The following is a 22,351-nucleotide window of genomic DNA, read 5'->3' as shown; positions in this document are numbered from 1 at the left end:
CAAATCAAAATGTAAAAAGAGAAGGGAGAAACCATTCTGGCCTTACAGTAAAAATAAACTCGGTTATCATAGTAAGAAATGTACATATACATGCGCAACTATTGCACACAGAAAGGGGCCGTCAGGATATGAAGTATATGATAAGATATGAAGTACAGAGCACTTTTAAATCTCCCGCCCCCAGCTCAGTGCAGTAAATAAATTAACTGACTTTACTGAGGGGCGAGAAGTTTAAACGGACTCTGTTACACAGCTGCTCTGGCACCGCTCGGAGGGATTACACTATGAATTGAGAGCGGTGCCAGGTCAAATACTAGTAAATTGTGCCTCCCCTTAGCCCCAAAAAACTAACCAGCCCCCCTCTGAATAGAAAATATGGTTCTTTCCTTCAGCTCAGAGATGAAAATCTCTTAGCGAGATTGGTCAGCCATATTTGTACTCACAAGCGAAGACAGTCTGAGTACACCCAGCACACACCTCTACCTGACATGTGCAACATTATGAAATTCTGTGAAATCCCCTATCTTTATAATGGGGCATATTTTACAAAATTGTTAAAAAAACTGCAAGTTTCAACTTTAGATTATTCCTAATTTGTCATTTTTGTATTCTTTTTTTCTGAAAATTGGCTTGCGGCGCCTACGGACGGTTCTCCATTTGCATGCCAAATTTCAGCTTAATAGCTTTAATACTTTTAAAATGTAGCCCCTCAAATACCATGCCCCCCTCTCACAGATTTAACATGGCGGAATGACGTTTATTAGATTCAACTGTTAGTCAGTGTGCAAACTAAAGTACACTATATACGAGATATTTGAAAACATAGACCAGCAATGTACTTCAACTTGCATAGACACACTGGCCATTGAAAGACACTTCAACTTTCCTAATGTCTGAGGTGTTACATATATATCAATGTCACATGAATTAAAGCAGAATTGTCACCAACACATAGTGTGAGGAGGCATTCTTTAGTGTGCAGCCAAACAACTCATGAAATACCTCAGTGATGTAATTCCTAGTGAATTAATTGGCTGTATCCTCATGGATACAGCCAATCAATTCAGTACAGCCAAACTGTCTCTATGTTTCTGTAACTCTTGGAAGAACCATCCCATGTTTAGTACTTTGCAACTGTAGTAAAAGGTATCAAATCACCACACACCACTGTGAGATATATGTGTGTCTGTGACATAACCCACAGCTGAGTGCCATAGTGATTTAAACTGTTAAAGGTGCTCATTGAATTTGTTCTATTGAATGCTTTTAATGTTTAAATTGTCCTCTTGGCCATGCATGATGTGTTTGCTTTGGTGCATGTAGTCTTGTATCTTTCTTAATGTGTACATTGCCAGAGTCTCCATCTAAGACAGATCTCTGCTGAAACCACATAGGGCCAACAACTCTTTGATATATGCCCCATCATATAGCAAATATGGGAATCTCCCCAGGAAATCCTACTCGATACATAAATATAACGGGTCTGAAGCATCTAAATGTTTTTTAACCAGACAGCTTATAATTTCGAGTCCCATGACATCTTAACACTATTTATTATGTCCAAAATTTGAATGAAAGCAGTCAAGATGTCAATTAAAGAAATGTTCTTTACCTCCTGAATCAAGTGCAAAGAGAAGGTGAGAGAGGATCTCATTATGGTACCATACATCCAGCTGCTGAAAGGACATGAGGAATCGATCTACAGCAACATGTTTATCAGGAAAACCAAGCCATGGAATTGCTTCATCCACTGCAAAAAAATTACCAACTGGAAAAATACAGTCACACAAAGCATATAATTGTACAAAATTAAGTCCATTAATTGAGATAGCACATATAGTGGTAGATTCATTTCCCCGTGTTGCTCTTTAGAACAATGCGGCAGACGCACTATTACCGTTATTACGGTAATGCTGTGCATTATTATCATTACTACGGTAATTTCTCAGCAAATTTTTGCTGGCGGGTCCCTGAGCACACTGCATGTATGTGTTTGAATTTTTTTTTATTACATATGTATTAATATATAAATGTACTTTCTCATATTAATTGCGCCTAGAAGGTGCATAATGCATCATATATAAAATATAGGCTGTGGCCTGACCTCTGCCACCTCTAAACATACATACCATTCAAACCCTTTTGTAGTGAAGATAAAGGCCCTGCATCTACTTGCTAAAACGGGAAGGCCCTAGTGCTTATTTCCTCACTAACCTCTCAACCTCATTTAAACATCTCACCCTGCAAATCAGAATATTGCATGCTGGCGCAATACAAAGTGCATGAGCTTACCAAAACCACAATCAGCATGTAAAGGCCAGATCTGCTTAGCCTCTATCATAATATGGAGCAAAGTTTTGCACTCCTGCAACTTAATTCACTAAGCCATGGGTATACAGTATAAAATGGGAGCATTTGTAGAAAAATAACTGCAAGGCATCAAAAACATTGGAACCAAATTCTTGAATCTTTGTAATTGATCCCTAGTAATATTGTAACAGACCACAAAAATAATTATATCAACCATCGAGTTGGGTACCTTATCATGATGGTGGAAACGACGACATTGAATAACCCGACATGATGAGACAGAAGGTGTCATTCACGACAATGTGGTAATAGTGACAGCTTGAAAAAGAGACGTCAAACAGTTCCAACGAATGAAGATTCCAGCAGCCTATATTGACGTCAGTTTCAAAGGCCCCCAATATGATTCGTGCTGTTAAGCTGCAAATTTAAGGAGGCGACGTCTCTACAATGTTCTTTACAAAGCCTAGAACATTGTACAGCTGACAGCTCCTTAAATTTGCAGCTTAACAGCACTAATTTAATCAGAATTTGTGAAGTGGACAAATGGAAGACAGCTTTTAACACTCATGACTGGCACTACGAGTATTATGTCTTGCCATTCGGACTAAGTAATGCTCCTGCAGTATTTCAGCATTATGGCAATCAAATTTTTTGTGTATCTTCTCCAACAATCTGGAATCACATCATGCCCACGTCAAAGATGTTTTTTCACGACTCGGTACCAACTGGCTCTTTTACAAATTGGAGAAATGCAGCTTTGAAGTACCATTCATCTCCTTCTTAGGTTGCATTATATCTGAAGCTAATATACAGATGGACCCGGAGAAGCTCAAAGCAAATCTCAACTCTAACCTTCAAACCACTTTTAAGGCGGTCTAATGCTTTTTTGGGGTTGCAAACTTTTACATAAAATGAATTTGAAATTTCTCCACTCATGTGGTTCCCATCACAGCCCTTACCAGAAAGGGATCTGATCCTTCCAATTGGTCTGAAGAGGATAAAGCAGTAGTCTATTGCATCAAGCAACCTTTCACTTTTGCCCTAGTTCTTCGCCAGCCTGATATGTCCCAACCCTTTATCCTGGAAGTGGATGCCATTGCAGTAGGTGTAGGTGCTGTTTTATCCCAGCATTTCAAAGATGGAAGCCTTCATCCCTGTGGCTATTTTACTTGCAAATTTCTGCTGGTAGAAAAAAGTACTCTATAGGAGATCAGAAATAATTAGCCATTAAGTTGGCTTTGGAGGAATGAAGACATTTGATGGAAGGTGCCAAATATCCCATCTCTGTCACCACAGATCATAAAAACCTTCCGTATCTAAAGTCAGCATAGTGTCTCAATCCAAGACAAGCTAGATGAGCCTTTATCTTTTCCAGGTAACCGACCAGCCAGGATCCCAGAATTGTAAGGCCAATGCCCTTTCTCGCTCTATGGTCCAAGATAAGGATCTTTCCTCACTAAAATAAGTCCTATCATCAATCCTGTGTCCTTTTCTACAACCAAAATTGTTTATACCCCACCTCCAGGGAAAATTTTCATAGCTCCAGCACTTTGCAAGAAATTGCTTCAATGGGCTCCTTTCCCGATTCTCTGGATATTCTGGAGTTCAAAAAAGGTTCTATTGTTGGCTGTCAGGTGAACCCTCAGCCTGTGATTTATTGTTACACCTGGCTCACAGAGTAGAGAAACATGACTCCGAGCAGGCCCAACTACTTCAGGGCATACAAGGAGTCGCCAATTTGAATCCTTTCAAACTGCAGTTGCGACATCTCAAGCGGTCGTTCCCATCTGAAAAAGTTAAAAGTCACATTTATTATTTCTCTGCTCTCGGGACAGGCCTTGGCATGGGCTTATTTCTCTGCTCTCGGGACAGGCCTTGGCATGGGCTTCTCTTTTACAGAACTCCTTGTTTATTGAAGCCTTCCGCAAGGTATTAGATGAACCTGGCCGAGTTGCTTCTGCTGCCTCAAGCATGCTGAATCTACGCCACGGCTCTCAGATGGTGGGTCAGTACGCGGTGCAATTCCGTACGCTATCCTCTGAGCTGAAGTGGAATAACGAAGCACTGGTGGCATCCTTCTGGCAAGGTCTGTCGGATCGGGTGAAGGATGAACTGGCTTTCCGCGAGCTTCCCTCAAATCTGGATGCTCTCATTTCCCTATGTAACAGAAGCAATCTATAATTCCTGGAACGCTCTCTCGATAGATCCTCTGCCAGACGTTTTTTTCCTCGTCTTGCTCCACGCTTCTCGAATCCTGTTCCTCCAGATGAACCTGTCACTCACCGGACTGTGAGTGCTTCTTCCCGGACTATTAGGAACCGTGGACGTCCTCTATCCTGAGGGACTGCGCATGCGCAGCCCTTTCCAAACCTTCAGTGTATGTTCCTTTAACTTAATTGGCAGATCAGGCAACCTCCCTATATTAAGCACCTGTGGTCAACACCACGTTGCCTGATCTTGGAGTCTCATTCCCCATGAGTCTCTGAAGGTGTTCCTGTGTTTCCTTGTTCATTCAGCCCTGCTGATTCCTGTGGTTTCCAAACCACTTCTACCTCTGTGGTTTCCAAACCACTTCTGCTACTGTGGTTCCCATACCACTTCTACCATCTACTATATCATCGTGACTGTGAGCTGATTCCTATCCGCTGCCTCCGTGCACTACAGTCTTCTAATCACTTCAACTCTACCATGTATCATTGGGACTGTTAGCTGATGCCTATCCGCTGCCTCCGTGCATTACAGGCTTCAACCACATCCACTCACCTGTTCATGATTGTGACTGCCAGCTGATTCCTATCCGCTGCCTCCGTGCACTACAGGCTTCAACCTGCAACTCGTCTGTGTTTCATCATCGTGACTGCTAGCTGATTCCTACCCGCTGCCTCCGTGCACTACAGTCTTCAACCTGCAACCCGTCTGTGTTTCATCGTGACTGTTTAGCTGATTCCTATCCGCTGCCTCTGTGCGCTTCAGTCTTCAGTCCTTGTCTACTCTACCGTGTTTCCTTGAGTCTGCTGCCACTATTGCTACCCGCTACTCTCCGTGATCATCTGTTCCAGTTCAACTCTGCTCCGGTGTTCCATCGTTACTGCACCTGCTGGTTGCTATTGGTTACCTCCGTGTTCCCGCAGAGACCCACTGCTGTTACTTCTCAGCGCTACTCATCCATCTACTGCTGATCCGCTCTCCACGCCTTCCTGTGTTCCCTGCTGGTCTACCTACCTGTGCGCTGCACCTGCTAGACCCCTGCTTCACCCATCCAGGGACTTGTATCCTGCTGGCCTCCTGCCCTTCAGGTATCTCTGCACTCCTGTCTGACTGCCTTCTCCTGAACCACGGTATGCATACTTCCCATTGACTGTGCTGTGTATTGCATACCTTGCTGGACTGTGTTGGTTCTCCTCTGGAGTGTACTATCCGCTGAGTCTATTGCCATCATTGACTGTGTTGGTTCTCCTCTGGAGTGTACTATCTGCTGACTCTACTGCCATCATTGACTGTGTTATCTCATGCCGGATTTCTTCAAGAGACTTTCTATATTGGCAGTGTTGTTCAGTCATTTATACATTTATATTGTGCATATTACTGTGGATCAAAGTCAAGGTGCCCGTGTATATATTGTGTTGCAGTCTCTCCCCGTGCACCTCCTCACATATATATTCAGTAGTACAACTTGCTACCGCAGACCACTGACTCCTGTTTACAGTTTCACCTGTTCCAGTATCCTCTCACATAGCAGTGGTACAACTTGCTAACGCAGACCACTGACTCCCCGGATACCTCCACTTGGATTCCATTCCTTCACTCAGACAGCGGTACAACTTGCTATCCGCAGACCGCTGACTCTCATCACCTCCTCGTTTCTGTTGGACATTCCTCCTCACTATAGCAGTGGTACAACTTGCTACCGCAGACCACTGACTACCTTCACGTGTCCTTTGTCCATACAGTTCCTCGTGTATTACTACCTCCATATTGCCAGTGCTGCTAGTCATAGACTTTCCTGAGCATCTCATCATCTGCTATTTCCTGTTCCGTGATCACCCTGCTACCAGAGTACCATATTACCACCTATACTGCTCTGGTAAGCCTATCACCTGGTGATCCCTGGGTAAAGACTCCTAGTGCCCGTGACAGTAAGATCAGGCCATGACAGACCCAGATACGGAACCTACTGCTAAAGAGATGCTGCAGCATCTGGTCAGCCGTGTGGAGCAACAGGATGCTCGCCAACAGCTGTTACTTCAATGTTACCAATCGTTAACCTCCCAAGGAACATCTGGACAGACTGTTACAGCTAGTATTGAAGCTCCTGTGCTTTCCTCCGTTTCCCCAGTGCCATCCCAGGTGTCTACAGCTCCTACGCTTCACCTGCCTACTCCGTCAAAATATGACGGGGACCCCAAAACTTGTAGAGGTTTCCTTAACCAATGTTCAGTCCATTTTGAACTCCAACCTCAAAATTTTTCTACCCATCGTTCCAGAGTGGCCTATCTTATCTCATTGTTTTCTGGACAAGCCCTGGCTTGGGCCTCCCCTCTGTGGGAAAGAAACGATCCAATTCTACAAGATAGTGCCAAATTCATTTCCACGTTCCGAAGTGTGTTCGATGAACCAGGTCGTGTGACCTCCGCTGCTTCCAGCATTCTTCGTTTGCGACAAGGCTCCCATACAGTAGGACAGTATGTCATTCAATTTAGGATCTTAGCCTCTGAACTTCAGTGGAACACTGAAGCATTAGTTGCCGCCTTCTGGCAGGGGCTCTCCGATAAAATTAAAGATGCACTGACTACCCAAGAGCTTCCTTCGTCACTAGAAGATTTGATCTCTCTTTGCCATCGTGTAGACATGAGATTTCGTGAAAGAGAATCTGAGAAAACAACTTCTGCTAAAGCACCTCTTCGTTTAAACCCTCAATTTCGTCCAGTTTCACCTTCTGTGATTCCCATGGAGATAGGACGTTCCAAATTATCTTTAGAAGAGAGGAAACGAAGAGTAAAGAATAGACTCTGTATCTATTGTGCTGATTCCACACATATGCTCAGTTCTTGCCCTAAGAAATCGGGAAATGCCAGGCCCTAACTAGTTCTGGAGAGGTGAAGTTAGGGTCCCTGGAGTCCTCTCCATTGTCTATGAAATCTAAAGTCTGCGCTTTCGATGTTACGATTTCCTTTGCTACCAAATCCTTTGAGTCACAGGCATTGATTGATTCCGGAGCAGCAGGAAATTTCATTTCTAAATCACTAGTGAATCAATGGTCCCTACCAGTGATCACTTTAAAAACACCCATTACTGTGACGGCTATAGATGGATCACGTCTCATCAATGGTCTCATCACCCAGAGTACGTCTCCAGTAACCCTTCAGATTGGTGTACTACACCATGAAGAAATTTCGTTTTTAATTCTTCCTGTTACGACAAGTCCGATTGTCTTAGGCCTTCCATGGCTTCAATGTCACTCTCCCCAGATTGACTGGCGCACCCCTCAAGTTACGTCTTGGGGGCCTGAATGTCACCATCGTTGTCTCTCTCAAGTTATTCCTCTTAAAGTACAGCAATCTTCCATCTCATCGTCCTCCCCGGGACTCCCTCCTCAGTATGCTTCATTTGCCGATGTGTTTGATAAAGCTCAGTCTGAACGTCTTCCTCCTCATCGTTCTTGGGATTGTCCGATCGACCTTCTACCTGGCAAGACTCCTCCCAGGGGTCGGGTCTATCCTCTCTCGTTACCTGAAACTCAAGCCACATCTGAGTACATACAGGAGAATCTCCAGCGTGGGTTCATTCGACCTTCCACCTCTCCCGCTGGAGCTGGGTTCTTCTTCGTCAAAAAGAAGGATGGATCATTACGCCCTTGTATAGATTTTCGTGGACTCAACGCCATTACTATCAAGAATCGGTATCCCATTCCGCTGATCACTGAGCTATTTGATCGCATCAAGGGAGCTCGGATATTTACTAAGTTGGATCTTCGTGGTGCCTACAATTTAATTAGAATCCGTTCCGGTGACGAATGGAAGACCGCGTTTAACACCAGAGATGGGCATTACGAATATTTAGTAATGCCCTTCGGGCTGTGTAATGCCCCCGCGGTTTTCCAGGGTTTCATCAATGAGATCTTTCGGGACTTATTATATGTATGTGTCGTTGTCTACCTGGACGACATATTGATCTTCTCACAGGACCTGCCTTCTCATCACCAACATGTGGCAGAGGTCCTCTCCAGACTACGGAAAAACTCATTGTTCTGTAAATTGGAAAAATGTTCATTCGAGTTACCCCAGATTCCATTCTTGGGGTATATAGTTTCCGGAGTTGGCCTGAAGATGGATCCAGACAAAGTAAATGCTGTACTACATTGGCCTCAGCCAACTACTCTTCGTGCCATCCAGCGTTTTTTAGGTTTTGCCAATTACTATAGACGCTTCATTCAAGACTTCTCATCCATTGCATCTCCCATTGTGGCCTTAACTCGGAAAGGGGCTAATACTAAGCAATGGTCATCCGAGGCTCTCCAAGCCTTTCAAATCCTCAAAGAGTCCTTCTCGTCTGCTCCCATTCTGCGACAACCTGATGTGACACTCCCCTTCTTCCTAGAAGTAGATGCCTCTAATGTGGGCTTAGGAGCTATTCTCTCCCAATGCTCGGAGCAACAAAAATTACATCCTTGTGCCTTCTACTCTCGGGGTCTTCTGCCCGCAGAGAAAAACTATACTATCGGGGACAAGGAGTTGCTGGCCATCAAAGCTGCATTAGAGGAATGGAGATACTTGTTGGAAGGAGCTCGCCATCCTGTGACGATCTTCACGGATCATAAGAACTTGTCATATTTGCAATCTGCTCAATGCTTGAACCCTCGTCAAGCAAGATGGTCTCTTTTCTTTTCCCGTTTTGAATTAATTATAACCTTCAAACCAGCTGCTAAGAACAAGAAAGCTGACGCTCTATCTCGAGCTTTTGTGACGTCCTCTGATGTAGAAGAGGTTCCCAACCATGCTATTCTAGACCCCAAATGTATTTCTCTGGCTGCGTCATCCACCAAAATGCTACCATTTGGGAAGACCCTCGTGCCTCCTACTCTGAGGAGGAAAATCCTTTCGTGGTTCCATGCCTCTCGTTTTTCTGGACACGCCGGTGAACATAAGACCTTTGAGATTCTCTCTCGTAGTTACTGGTGGCCTTCAATGAGGAGAGACGTCAAAGAGTTTATTGCTTCCTGTGATTTATGTTCTCAGTTCAAATCCTCCCGCAGAACTCCAGCAGGGTTGCTGCGACCACTACCCATTCCGTCCAAGCCTTGGACCCATATTAGTATGGATTTCGTTACTGATTTGCCACCAAGTAAGAATCACAATACTATTTGGGTAGTGGTAGACAGATTTTCGAAGATGGCTCATTTCGTCCCTCTGTCCGGTTTACCTTCCTCGTCTACTCTGGCTGAACATTTCATTAAAGAAATCTTCCGCATCCATGGATGTCCGTCTGAGATTGTGTCAGATAGAGGAGTACAATTCGTTTCCAGATTCTGGCGGGCCCTTTGTAAAACCTTGGGCATACGATTAGCACTCTCATCGTCTTACCATCCGCAATCTAACGGACAAACGGAACGAGTCAATCAAGATCTTGAGACTTTTATTAGGATGTTCTCTTCAGCCAACCAAGACAACTGGGTAGAATTGCTCCCTTGGGCTGAATTCGCCCATAACAACATGTACCATGAGTCATCATCCAAAACTCCATTCTTTGTGGTCTACGGTCACCATCCGTCTTTTCCGGAATTTCCTGCCCTCCCGCCCACCCAAGTTCCTGCTGTGGAGACTGCTTGTCAGACCTTCAAAAATATCTGGTCTCAGGTCAAAACCTGTTTAAAGAAGACATCTAACAAATATAAGTCTTTCGCAGATAAGAAGAGGCGGGCTATTCCACCACTAAAAATTGGAGATCGTGTCTGGTTATCTACCAAAAATATTCGTTTGAAGGTTCCATCTATGAAATTCGCCCCTCGTTTTATTGGTCCATATAGGATCATTCAAGTTATCAATCCAGTATGTGTTAAACTTCTTCTTCCTAAGAATCTTCGGATCTCCAATGCCTTCCATGTGTCCTTGCTCAAACCTCTCATCATCAACCGTTTCTCGACTCCTTCCTCAGCACCGCAGCCAGTTCAAGTTCATCAGGAGGAGGATTTCGAGATTACTGAGGTATTGGATGCAAAAATTTCGCGAGGAGTCCTCCGTTTCCTCGTTCATTGGAAGGGCTTTGGTCCTGAAGAGCGTTCATGGATCAAAGCTGAAGATCTTAATGCTCCTGCCCTTCTGAAGAAGTTTTATTCCAAAAATCCGGACAAGCCCGGTTCCAGGCGTTCTGTGCCCACCTTTAAAAGGGGGGGTACTGTCACTCACCGGACTGTGAGTGCTTCTTCCCGGACTATTAGGAACCGTGGACGTCCTCTATCCTGAGGGACTGCGCATGCGCAGCCCTTTCCAAACCTTCAGTGTATGTTCCTTTAACTTAATTGGCAGATCAGGCAACCTCCCTATATTAAGCACCTGTGGTCAACACCACGTTGCCTGATCTTGGAGTCTCATTCCCCATGAGTCTCTGAAGGTGTTCCTGTGTTTCCTTGTTCATTCAGCCCTGCTGATTCCTGTGGTTTCCAAACCACTTCTACCTCTGTGGTTTCCAAACCACTTCTGCTACTGTGGTTCCCATACCACTTCTACCATCTACTATATCATCGTGACTGTGAGCTGATTCCTATCCGCTGCCTCCGTGCACTACAGTCTTCTAATCACTTCAACTCTACCATGTATCATTGGGACTGTTAGCTGATGCCTATCCGCTGCCTCCGTGCATTACAGGCTTCAACCACATCCACTCACCTGTTCATGATTGTGACTGCCAGCTGATTCCTATCCGCTGCCTCCGTGCACTACAGGCTTCAACCTGCAACTCGTCTGTGTTTCATCATCGTGACTGCTAGCTGATTCCTACCCGCTGCCTCCGTGCACTACAGTCTTCAACCTGCAACCCGTCTGTGTTTCATCGTGACTGTTTAGCTGATTCCTATCCGCTGCCTCTGTGCGCTTCAGTCTTCAGTCCTTGTCTACTCTACCGTGTTTCCTTGAGTCTGCTGCCACTATTGCTACCCGCTACTCTCCGTGATCATCTGTTCCAGTTCAACTCTGCTCCGGTGTTCCATCGTTACTGCACCTGCTGGTTGCTATTGGTTACCTCCGTGTTCCCGCAGAGACCCACTGCTGTTACTTCTCAGCGCTACTCATCCATCTACTGCTGATCCGCTCTCCACGCCTTCCTGTGTTCCCTGCTGGTCTACCTACCTGTGCGCTGCACCTGCTAGACCCCTGCTTCACCCATCCAGGGACTTGTATCCTGCTGGCCTCCTGCCCTTCAGGTATCTCTGCACTCCTGTCTGACTGCCTTCTCCTGAACCACGGTATGCATACTTCCCATTGACTGTGCTGTGTATTGCATACCTTGCTGGACTGTGTTGGTTCTCCTCTGGAGTGTACTATCCGCTGAGTCTATTGCCATCATTGACTGTGTTGGTTCTCCTCTGGAGTGTACTATCTGCTGACTCTACTGCCATCATTGACTGTGTTATCTCATGCCGGATTTCTTCAAGAGACTTTCTATATTGGCAGTGTTGTTCAGTCATTTATACATTTATATTGTGCATATTACTGTGGATCAAAGTCAAGGTGCCCGTGTATATATTGTGTTGCAGTCTCTCCCCGTGCACCTCCTCACATATATATTCAGTAGTACAACTTGCTACCGCAGACCACTGACTCCTGTTTACAGTTTCACCTGTTCCAGTATCCTCTCACATAGCAGTGGTACAACTTGCTAACGCAGACCACTGACTCCCCGGATACCTCCACTTGGATTCCATTCCTTCACTCAGACAGCGGTACAACTTGCTATCCGCAGACCGCTGACTCTCATCACCTCCTCGTTTCTGTTGGACATTCCTCCTCACTATAGCAGTGGTACAACTTGCTACCGCAGACCACTGACTACCTTCACGTGTCCTTTGTCCATACAGTTCCTCGTGTATTACTACCTCCATATTGCCAGTGCTGCTAGTCATAGACTTTCCTGAGCATCTCATCATCTGCTATTTCCTGTTCCGTGATCACCCTGCTACCAGAGTACCATATTACCACCTATACTGCTCTGGTAAGCCTATCACCTGGTGATCCCTGGGTAAAGACTCCTAGTGCCCGTGACAGAACCAATGCAGATAGGTCGCTCCCGTCTTTCTCCTGAGGAAAGGGAGAGACGTTTCAAGCAGAACTTGTGTCTTTACCGTGGAGAATCCAGTCATTTGCTATTCACCTGCACGAAGAGGCTGAGAAAAGCCCTCATCAGTGACAGGGAGGTCGGTTTAGGAGTGAATCTTACTACTCCCTAGATCTCAGCCAATCCAGACCTCTTGATGACCATCTCGCTGAACACTCCAGCTGGACCCCATGTAACAACTGTATTAAAGTAATTCTATCGTTTTCAAATAAGCATTGCACAGGCGATTGTATTGTGTTTCTAACGCACAAAGTGATTTATTTTAGCAGATGTAAATAGTCAACAATTCAATACATTATTATATTATGATACAGTACAGTACAACCAATACGAAAAGATAAATACATACCGATTGCGCTACGCCGCGCTAACCACGGGCACCCCTGGACAGTGATTCACCTTAGAATACTGTGATCAGTGAAGTCTGAGAGCTGGGTGCACAGCTATGATCATATATACACAGTCAGTGTTACAGAGAACAATAGAGATGACGTAGATTGTTTCTATAGGTCCAGACGTTGGGTGGGTCCAGGGTAAACAGGTCATAGGCTGACTCAATCTAAGGAATCCAAAGGAGGGGGGTCATCTCTCTAGTGGATGAGCTCTGATCTTCCCGCCAAGATTACTAATCCTAATATAAAATATCCTATATATATATAGACTAATAATAAACCAAATACTATCTGCTCATAAATTACAGTGTGACGGAACCAATATGAATATGAATTATATAAATAACTAAATGTTGTACTGCGAGTGTGTGCGTGCGTATTTTACCTTGCGATTGCACCACGCGCTGTGTTAGGTGACGTACGGATCTGTGTTACGTGGCGTACGCATCGCAATCGCACGGCAAAACAATATCAACCAATATACTTTCGTTCATCCAATTATACGACTTCGACAACTGCTTTTGTGAACTCCGGCGCTGCCGGTAATTTCATCTCCGCCACTTTGGCTTCACGACTCCATATCTCCTTTCGATAATTGCCTCAGCCGCTCTTCCTCACTGCCATGGATGGGAATCGAGTTTCTAAAGGCTCTGTTTCCCGGGTCACTTCTCCAGTTCGGCTGATGGTAGGAGTGCTCCACACAGAGACTATTGAATTGCTTGTTCTTCCTCAGTCCATTAATTCTATCATTCTGGGTCTTCCATGGCTAAGACTTTATGCACCTCAATTCCATTGGAGATTGGCTCAAGTTACTTCATGGGGGTCCCGGTGTTTCAAGAAGTGTCTCTCCACGGTCAAGCCTGTTAACTCTGTTCCTTGTGTTCTTTCTTCCCAGCCTGAGCTCCCCACACCGTACGCACCCTTTCAGGATGTCTTTTGCAAAGTCGCTTCAGAGATACTCCCTCCTCATTGCCCTTGGATTGTCCTATCGATTTAGTACCTGATAAACCCATCCGCAAAAGGAAGAATCTACCCCCTCTCGCTGTCTGAAAATCAGGCTATGTCTCTCTACATTGCTGAAAACCTCAAACGAGGCTTTATCAGGAAGTCTTCATCCCAAGCTGGAGCCGGGTTCTTTCTTGTCAAAAAGAAAGATGGGTCTCTGCGTCCCTGCATTGATTATCGGCAATTGAACACCATAACCATTAAGAATCGTTACCCTCTCCCACTCATTACGGAGTTGTTTGATCGGATCAGTGGCTCCAAAATCTTCTCCAAACTGGACCTCAGGGGAGCGTATAATCTGATCCGCATTCGCGAGGGTGACGAGTGGAAGACTGCCTTTTGCACTCTGGAGGGACATTTTGAGTATCTTGTAATGCCCTTCGGGCTTTTTAATGCCCCGCGCAGTCTTCCAGTTCTTCATCAACAAAGTCTTCCAGGACCTTTTTTACAGCTCTGTGGTGGTTTACTTATACCCCATTCATACTGCACCAAAATCCCGGGATTTTGCCGGGGCGAGCTCAAACGACCTGGGACTTGGTGCAGTATGAATGGTACAAGTCAAAAATCCCGGGTCTAAAAACCCGGGATTTATCGAGGGGTAATTCCCGGGTCGGACCCGGGTTGCCTGCACTATGAATGGTGCAATGGTTTTTTTTTTTCTTTTTTTCTTCTGTGTAATAAACATTTTATTCTGTCATGTTCTTCATTAAGGGCCTTAAATAACAGGCTGCAGGGTGACAAACGTAACACCGCTGTAATTTCCATGCAGTGTCTGGAGGTAATAATCACCCTGAAGTGCATACATTACATCTTCCGTGAGGTCTCTGTAAAAACCCATCAATTGTTGGAGAAATCCATTTGCCATGTCAGGATGAGGCAGGACATACGACGACTTTTACTGGTGGTAACTCATTTCCCATTACATTAAGCAGCAGTACACTGAAGGTTCCCCATGAAACCAGGGCATCGACTGTATTCTCAAGAGAGATTTCTGATGGTTACATTGCTTCTGTCCAGCTTCAGTTACTGTGCTACGTTATTTATTTACAATGACAGGAACTTTGTGAAGCTTTGTGTATAGGGACTGTCCAGTATATGGTTAAACCAGGACCGACCTGGAAATGGAGACACCCGATTGTCCAAAATCAGTGTGACACATGCAGTGTCATTGTGAAAACAACTTACAGAATGTTCCATAGGTCTGTAATTACTAGGAGGAAATGATATGCTAATATATTCCACTACTATTAAGGAGACTGGAAAAACTCACCTCTGGAAAACTGCTATAAGAGGATGTTCCATTAAGACTTTTCCACTGCATGAGTCTTAACTCAAAACAGGCAACTGTAACCTATTAACGCACATTAGAGTGAATCAAAGTTAATAACTATTGCTAAACCTTCTTAAAATAGCCAACACCATTTTTGTTTTTGCCAGAGTATATCACTATGTATAGGACTGCAGGCCTTTCTGGCAGCAAAGTAGTTAACTCCCACACAAGTCAAATTTCAAAGTCTGCCTTTTGATGCTTTCTCCCATCCTCAAACCCTTTCAGTCCTAGCGCAGCTCACAAGATGAGGAGTGTGCCTGTCCTGCAAGAGTATAGTGATTGTTCAGTCGGAGGATTTAGAAGAACGGGCTATGAAGTGTGGAGAATGCCCCCTCTGCCTAACTTTTGCACATTCTTGATGTCAGGCTGGGAGGGAGCGCTAGTTCTCTAGGAAAGCCATGTAGTCGGTGAGTCTAGCCAGCTGCTGTTCGTTGGGGATCAGAGACAGGGGTGCAGAATCTGGCTTCTTCGGCATTACCATGTGCGTTGCAGAATCGGCCTGCCAACCTTGTTCTAAGACACCTTTAACAGCTTCTTCCACAGGAAGTCCAACAAAGGCTGCTAAATCATCAGCAGAAATTGATGTGTAAGCTTGTGACACCAGTCCAAATGCACGCTGCCGTGTTGCATCTCGTACAGCCTCCATGACTGGTTGTATGTTTTCAGACCATTGATGAGCAGCTATGGCAGCATAAATTCCTGGGAATTCTCTTTGCCAGATCCTCTGCCCCACCTCCCAAATCCAACCAAGCTCTGCATTGGCAGATTTAACAGCAGGTGGGACTCTTTTCAACAGATAGCGGGCATTATTCATGTCATTGTGCAATAAGTATAGAGATAACAGTTGACAGTAGACCTGGGGGGTAGCAATACTTCCTGGGGCCTCTAGCTCCTGCTCCTCGGCCAATGAAAACTGCTCTGGTGATGACTCCCACAAATTGCCAGGGCACAGACTTGTGCAGTATGAATGGGGTCAACCCGGGAAATTCCCGGGTCCGAGGTGCAGTATGAATGGTGTTTCTGAGCTGGGACGCTCCGAGCCCCGGCAAAAACCCGGTTTGAAAAACCCGGGATATTGCCGGGGCGGCAGTATTAAAGCGGTATTAGATGACATTTGATTTTTTTCGCCGGATCTCATCTCTCACATTAAGGAGGTTACCCGTCTCCAAGCCAACCGATTGTTCTGCAAACTTGAAAAGTGCATGTTTGAGGTCCCTCAGATCCCGTTCCTGGGATACATCCTCTCTGGCTATGGCTAGCAGATGGATCCTAAGAAGTTGTCTGCTATCATTAACTGGCCTAGAACTTTAGGCTAGAAAGCGGTGCAATGCTTCATCGACTTTGTCAACTACTACAATTTATTAAGCAATTTTCCACCTTAATCGCTCCCATCACCGCCCTCACCCGAAAACCGGCTAAACCTAGGAATTGGTCTCCTGAAGCTATTTCTGCATTTGAGTATCTAAAAAAGGCATTTTCTGTAGCTCTGGTTCTTGTCCAGCCCAATCAAAGGATGCCTTTCTTCCACAAAGTGGATGCCTCATCCATTGGCGTGGTAGCATTGCTTTTACAGGAATCCTCTGCCAGTTCTTTTCATCCCTGTGGATTCTTTTCCCAGCAGTTTTCTCCATCTGAGCGTAATTATGGTATTGGGGACAAATAATTACTTGATATCAAATCCGCCTTAGAGGAGTGGCGTCATCTTTTGAAGGGAGCCGTCCACCCAGTCACGGTATCTACTGACCACAAAAACCTCATCTACCTGTGTGATGCCCGCTGCCTGGACCCTCGTCAAGGTCGCTGGTCTTCATTTTTTAGCCTCTTTAATTTGAAACTTATGTATTGATCTGGTGCCCAGAATTTTCGAGCAGACGCTTTGTCGCACACTTTTTTGATGAATCTGATCTACTTCCTGTCTCCAAACCTCGGCTAATACTTGAACCTTCCAGCATTGTGGCTCTGATCAGTGTGATAGGCCAGGGGGGATCAATCTGCAGTACCCCTGATCCATAGTAAGCGATCAGGGGTTAAATGTATTAACATGCGGGTTCCTCAACACCCGCGAGTTCAGCGTCTTCGGCGATTAAATTTAAAGCGGCGCTGCATTGTAAAGGGAAACTGATCCATAGTAAGAGATCAGGAGTACCAGCCCAGGTACACCAGCAAGGGGGTACCCCAGCAGTGACAGTTACCCAGAAGAAACCGGGTACTGGATGCTGGTTAAGGAGTCCAGTGGTGGCAGCATTGTAAGCCCCTCCTACTGCGGCAAGAGGGCGCACTTAGGATAATGTAGGGGAATGGTAGCAAAGTAAGCCAGTTCCCAGAAGCAACAGACAGGGTGGCATAAGCAGTCCATCCTGTCACAACCTGGGTAACCTTTTTTTAAATTTGGTCCGCATGGAAAATTGTTCTCTGTAGTGCATGTCGTCACGGCTGTTCCTTTTTATCCTATAAAACTGTGAGAAAGGAATCTTGGTTTTCCACTTTTTTAAGTGACCACTATTAAAATGTTGGTAACTGTTATTGTCCACTGATTTAATACATTTTTTGTGGTTACCGTATTTCCTGTACCCATTAAAATTAAGTACAAATATTCAACTTAAAAAAGGATCATAATTAGCTGTGAATTTCAGAGTGTAGTCACTTACACCAATATATGAAAGGAAATAATTAAAAACACTCCATATCAACATGTCACAAGTCCCTTTTGTCTCTAATAAATTTCCTTTCTTTTATTTTAATGACCTCTGTCTCAATCCTATCTAGCTTTTTATTCAAAACTTGTTTATTAGCTTTAAAATCCTTTGTGTGGTTCTAAAAACGTCTCTTTACCTTTCAATAGAAGAAATATCTAGAAAGAAGGAGGAATATGGTGCCTTCTGGTGTAGTATTTAATAGATAATTCAGATATAAAGTATGATACTAACTATGTGTAACAAAATAATGTGGGTGTGGTAACTATGTAGGGATCCCCGGCCATATATGTTCAGGATTGAAGGGCTCCGAACATATATTAGAGGACTCAGAAGAACCAGAAGTTTATTGTCTTTTATGGTGACACTACTGACCACCAAGTGTATTTATATATACGCATACCAGATATACAAAAAAATCTGTATAGTTACTATAGCACTTCTGACACCACTTGTAGTACTTCTGGCACTGACACTCCGCACACATCAGACACTGACAGCTTTAAATCAAACACTGCTTTGTTTGCGTCACAATAAAGAGCAATACTTAGTCAGGATGACACCAGTAAACAATGCCACATTGTTTAAACCTCCTGGTTACCCTAATGCTAAGCTAAACACAGTCCAGCTCTCTACTGACTGGCCAGCTCTTCCAGCATGTCACCAACATAAAACAAACAACACCCAAACACTGCAAACCAATCACAGACAATAAATCATATGGTACACCTGTGTTTGTGTGCTATTTGAAAGACTGTTTGAGAATTTGTATTCAACTTTCCCTTGCAGCGTTCCCAGGACCTCACCTGTCCTTATGCAGGAGAGCTGTGGCAAATAGGCATCTTTGCTAAAATATATATATATATATATATATAGTCATAGATTCAAGTTTTATTTAGCTTTTTAATTTTATGAAGTTTTCAGCACCCTGTACTTTGCTCAAAGTTAAAGACCTGAAAAAATTGGATTTTTATACTTACGTAAAATCCGTTTCTCTTAGTCCATTGGGGGACACCGGGGACATTGGGGTATAGAGTAGGGACCAGGCGACTAGCACTTTAATCTGTTTATCAAGCCTTAGCTCCTCCCCCTGTATACCCCACTTCCTGTCTCAGCCTCAGATTATGTTTAACCAAGCCCACAGAAAGCGGAGATAGAGAAAACAAGAAAAGAGAATAAACTTAACAAAATAACATTCTCTTAACAATAAGACATTTCAAATAATAGAAGAAACCAGAGCCTTAGGGGCGGGCGCCCGTTATCCCCCAATGGACTAAGAGAAACGGATTTTTTGTAAGTATAAAAATCCAATTTTCTCTGTCATCCTTTGGGGGACACTGGGGACCGCCTCACGGGAGGGAACGCTCAGAAGAAACGGCATGAAGCACCTTTCTTTCAAAACTTGCATCCTTGGACCACGTGGCCGCTTTACACAGCTGTTCACTGGAGGCACCATGACGGGCCATCCAGAAAGCACTTACAGACCTTGTAGAGTGTGCCCGGAGATTATCTGGGACAGGCTCCCCAGCCCCACTATAAGCTTGACGAATAACAGCTGTAATCCACCTAGCAATAAATTTAGAAGCTGGCCAGCCTCTTTTGTGAGCATCATAGAGAATCAAAAGATCCTCCGTCTTGCGCACCTTCTGAGACCTTTTCACATAAATGCGCAATGCTAGGACAACATCAAGATAACGAATATAATTATTATTATATGAAGACGTAGAATCAGTCAGGGCAGGAATGACAATGTAATAATTTAGATGAAATATAGACACGACCTTAGGAAGGAAAGAGGGCTTGGTTCAAAGAACTGCCCTGTCTTCATGAAAAAAAAAAGAAAAGAAGACTTGCAAGATAAAGCAGCAAGCTCTGAAACTCTGTGTGCCGTAGAAATGGCCAAAAGGAAAACCATTTTCCAGGTTCGAAATTTGAATTCCACTTTATTCAAATGTTCAAAAGGCAGATGCTGTAAAGCATTTAACACTAAATTCAAATCCCCTGGTGGTACTGGAGGAACATATAGAGGTTGTACATGGAGTACACCCTGAATGAAAGTTTCCACATCAGGAATGACAGCAAGCTTTCTTTGAAAGAAGACCGAAAGAGCTGACACCCGACCCTTAAGAGAACTAAGACGCAAACCTGCATCCAAGCCATCCTGCAAGAACCTAAGTAACCTGGCCAAGCGAAAAGAAGTAGGATATCCATTCTTTTCACACCAGCCAATATATGTCTTCCAGACTCGATGATAGATATTTGCAGAAGCCGGTTTCCAAGCACGGAGCATGGTCTACACCACACATTCGGAAAAACCTGTAGCTCTTAGGATCATGGCTTCAACAGCCACGCCAATAATGCCAGACGTTGTGAACCTAGATGACGAAAGGGACCTCGCGTTAATTGGTCTGGGCATAGCAGCAACCACCACTGCCAGGCTCCTGCCACGGAGAGCACGTCGGTGTATCAGGCCCTCCACGGCCAATCTGGCACTACTAGAAGGACTGGAACATGCTCTCTTTACCTTTTTTAACACCCGCAGAAGCATAGCTACCGGTGTCAAAAGGTACACTAAGCTGTACCTGCAAGAGACAAATATAGCATCTACCACGACTGCCCTGGGGTTTCTTGCGCGGGAACAGACGAGGGGAACCTTGTGGTTCAACCGAGATGCCATCATGTCTACATCCGGCAGACCCCACCGTTCCACTAACTGCTGAAACTCCTCCGGATGGAGGGAAAATTCTCCCGAGTGCAGAGTCTGTCTGCTTAGAAAATCTGCTTTCCAAATTTCTATTCCAGGAATAAAGATGGTTGGGAGCGCCGGAACGTGAACCTCGGCCCACTGAAATATCTTTTGTCTCCCGCATGGCCAAGGGACTCTTGGTGCCGCCCTGATTAATGAGGTATGCTACTGCTGTGGCATTGTCTGACCGAATCTTCACTGGCTTTTCCAGCAGCAAGTGTTGCACGCTCATGAGAGCATAAAATACTGCTCGCATTTCCAAGACATTGATTGGAAGCTTGGATTCCTTCTGAGTTCAAAGACCCTGAAATCGAGCGTGAAGACAGACCGCCCCCCAACCTTGAAGGCTGGCATCCGTTGTGATCAAAGTCCAATTCCAAATTGAGAATTTGCGTCCCCTGGCGACATTCTGTTTGTGTAACCAACAAAGAAGCAACTGACGCGTCTGCGGAGACAGGTGGAATACCTGGCCCGCCAGATTCAGATGGGATTTGGTCCATTGTGACAGAAGTTCCAACTGGAACTACCGTGCATAAAACTGAGCAAACTGGATTGCCTCTAAAGTGGATACAATCTTGCCCAGAACTCTCATGGCGAAATAAAGTGAAGGCCTCATTGCCGCCAACAGAGATATTACCACCCTCTGCAAGGCTAGAATCTTGTCCTGGGGTAAGAACACCCGTCGAAGTTAAGTGGCGAATAGAATACCCAAAAAGATTATCCATTGGGATGGGATAAACTTGGATTTCTTGAAGTTGAGAATCCAACCTCAACCTTCAACCTTACGGTCTGTACCATCCTTAAGAGTGGCTGCGTTAACAAGAGGAATTGTAGTTACCTTGGCTAATGCGTCTTCTATTTAGCAAGAACTTCAGGAGGAAAAGAATAACATGACTGCAGTCAGTGAGATACTTGGAACTTACTATCTGGGGAAGCCCAAGGCTCTGTCAACAATTCTTCCAATTTGGAAGAAGCCGGGAAACAAAAAGACACATAAAACAGTGTAATACACAGTGTAACAAAACACAATATAGAAAACAAGCAGCACACAAAACTGAACAGAAAGTGAGCCTGCAATACAGCCAATAAAGCCCCACAGAGAAAAAGACAAACTTTTGAAAACAATAACCCCCAACCCTTTACCTTACAGGACAGAAAAGGGGAGAAGCTGGAGCTATAAAATGGCTATTTTGGTGTCTGCACACAAAGGAGTGAGAGATCACCATGGAGAAAGTGCAATAGAGGAACACCACTACCCCAGGGCCCAGCACTGGATTGGAAAGCGTCCAACAAGACAACCCCCTCAACCAATCCAGTGCCTAGCAGGACTCACTATCTTAGTGACCCTAGCCTGACCCAGTCCCCTGAGCTAAAACTAGATTTTTTTTTTTTTTGTTGACTGCTCCTAGTAGGAAGCAGCCTGGGCTACTGTACCCCGGAGCCTCCAAAACAGCAGCCGAGAGTGTCACCGGCGGTGACTGACAGCCGCTACGCGGCTCAGAGAGCCGCCAACTGTCAGGAACAGGAGACACGAGTCTCCGATTAATCT

The 22,351-nt window shown here is 44.8% G+C and overlaps 1 protein-coding gene across 1 annotated transcript; it reads right to left on the bottom strand.

The window, feature by feature from the left end:
- Window positions 1-15,375: 15,375 nt before the first annotated feature.
- On the bottom strand, window positions 15,376-16,192 carry LOC142158179 (COP9 signalosome complex subunit 8-like). Its single transcript, XM_075211888.1, has one exon. It carries the CDS (start codon window positions 16,175-16,177, stop codon window positions 15,743-15,745), a length of 435 nt encoding a protein of 144 aa, XP_075067989.1. The 5' UTR covers window positions 16,178-16,192; the 3' UTR covers window positions 15,376-15,742.
- Window positions 16,193-22,351: the final 6,159 nt, after the last annotated feature.

The sequence above is a fragment of the Mixophyes fleayi genome, chromosome 5 (genome assembly GCF_038048845.1).
Source record: "Mixophyes fleayi isolate aMixFle1 chromosome 5, aMixFle1.hap1, whole genome shotgun sequence".
Classification (NCBI taxonomy): Eukaryota; Metazoa; Chordata; class Amphibia; order Anura; family Limnodynastidae; genus Mixophyes; species Mixophyes fleayi.
The sequence above is the reverse complement of the archived record's forward strand: the minus strand, read 5'-3'. Positions and strand labels throughout refer to the sequence as shown.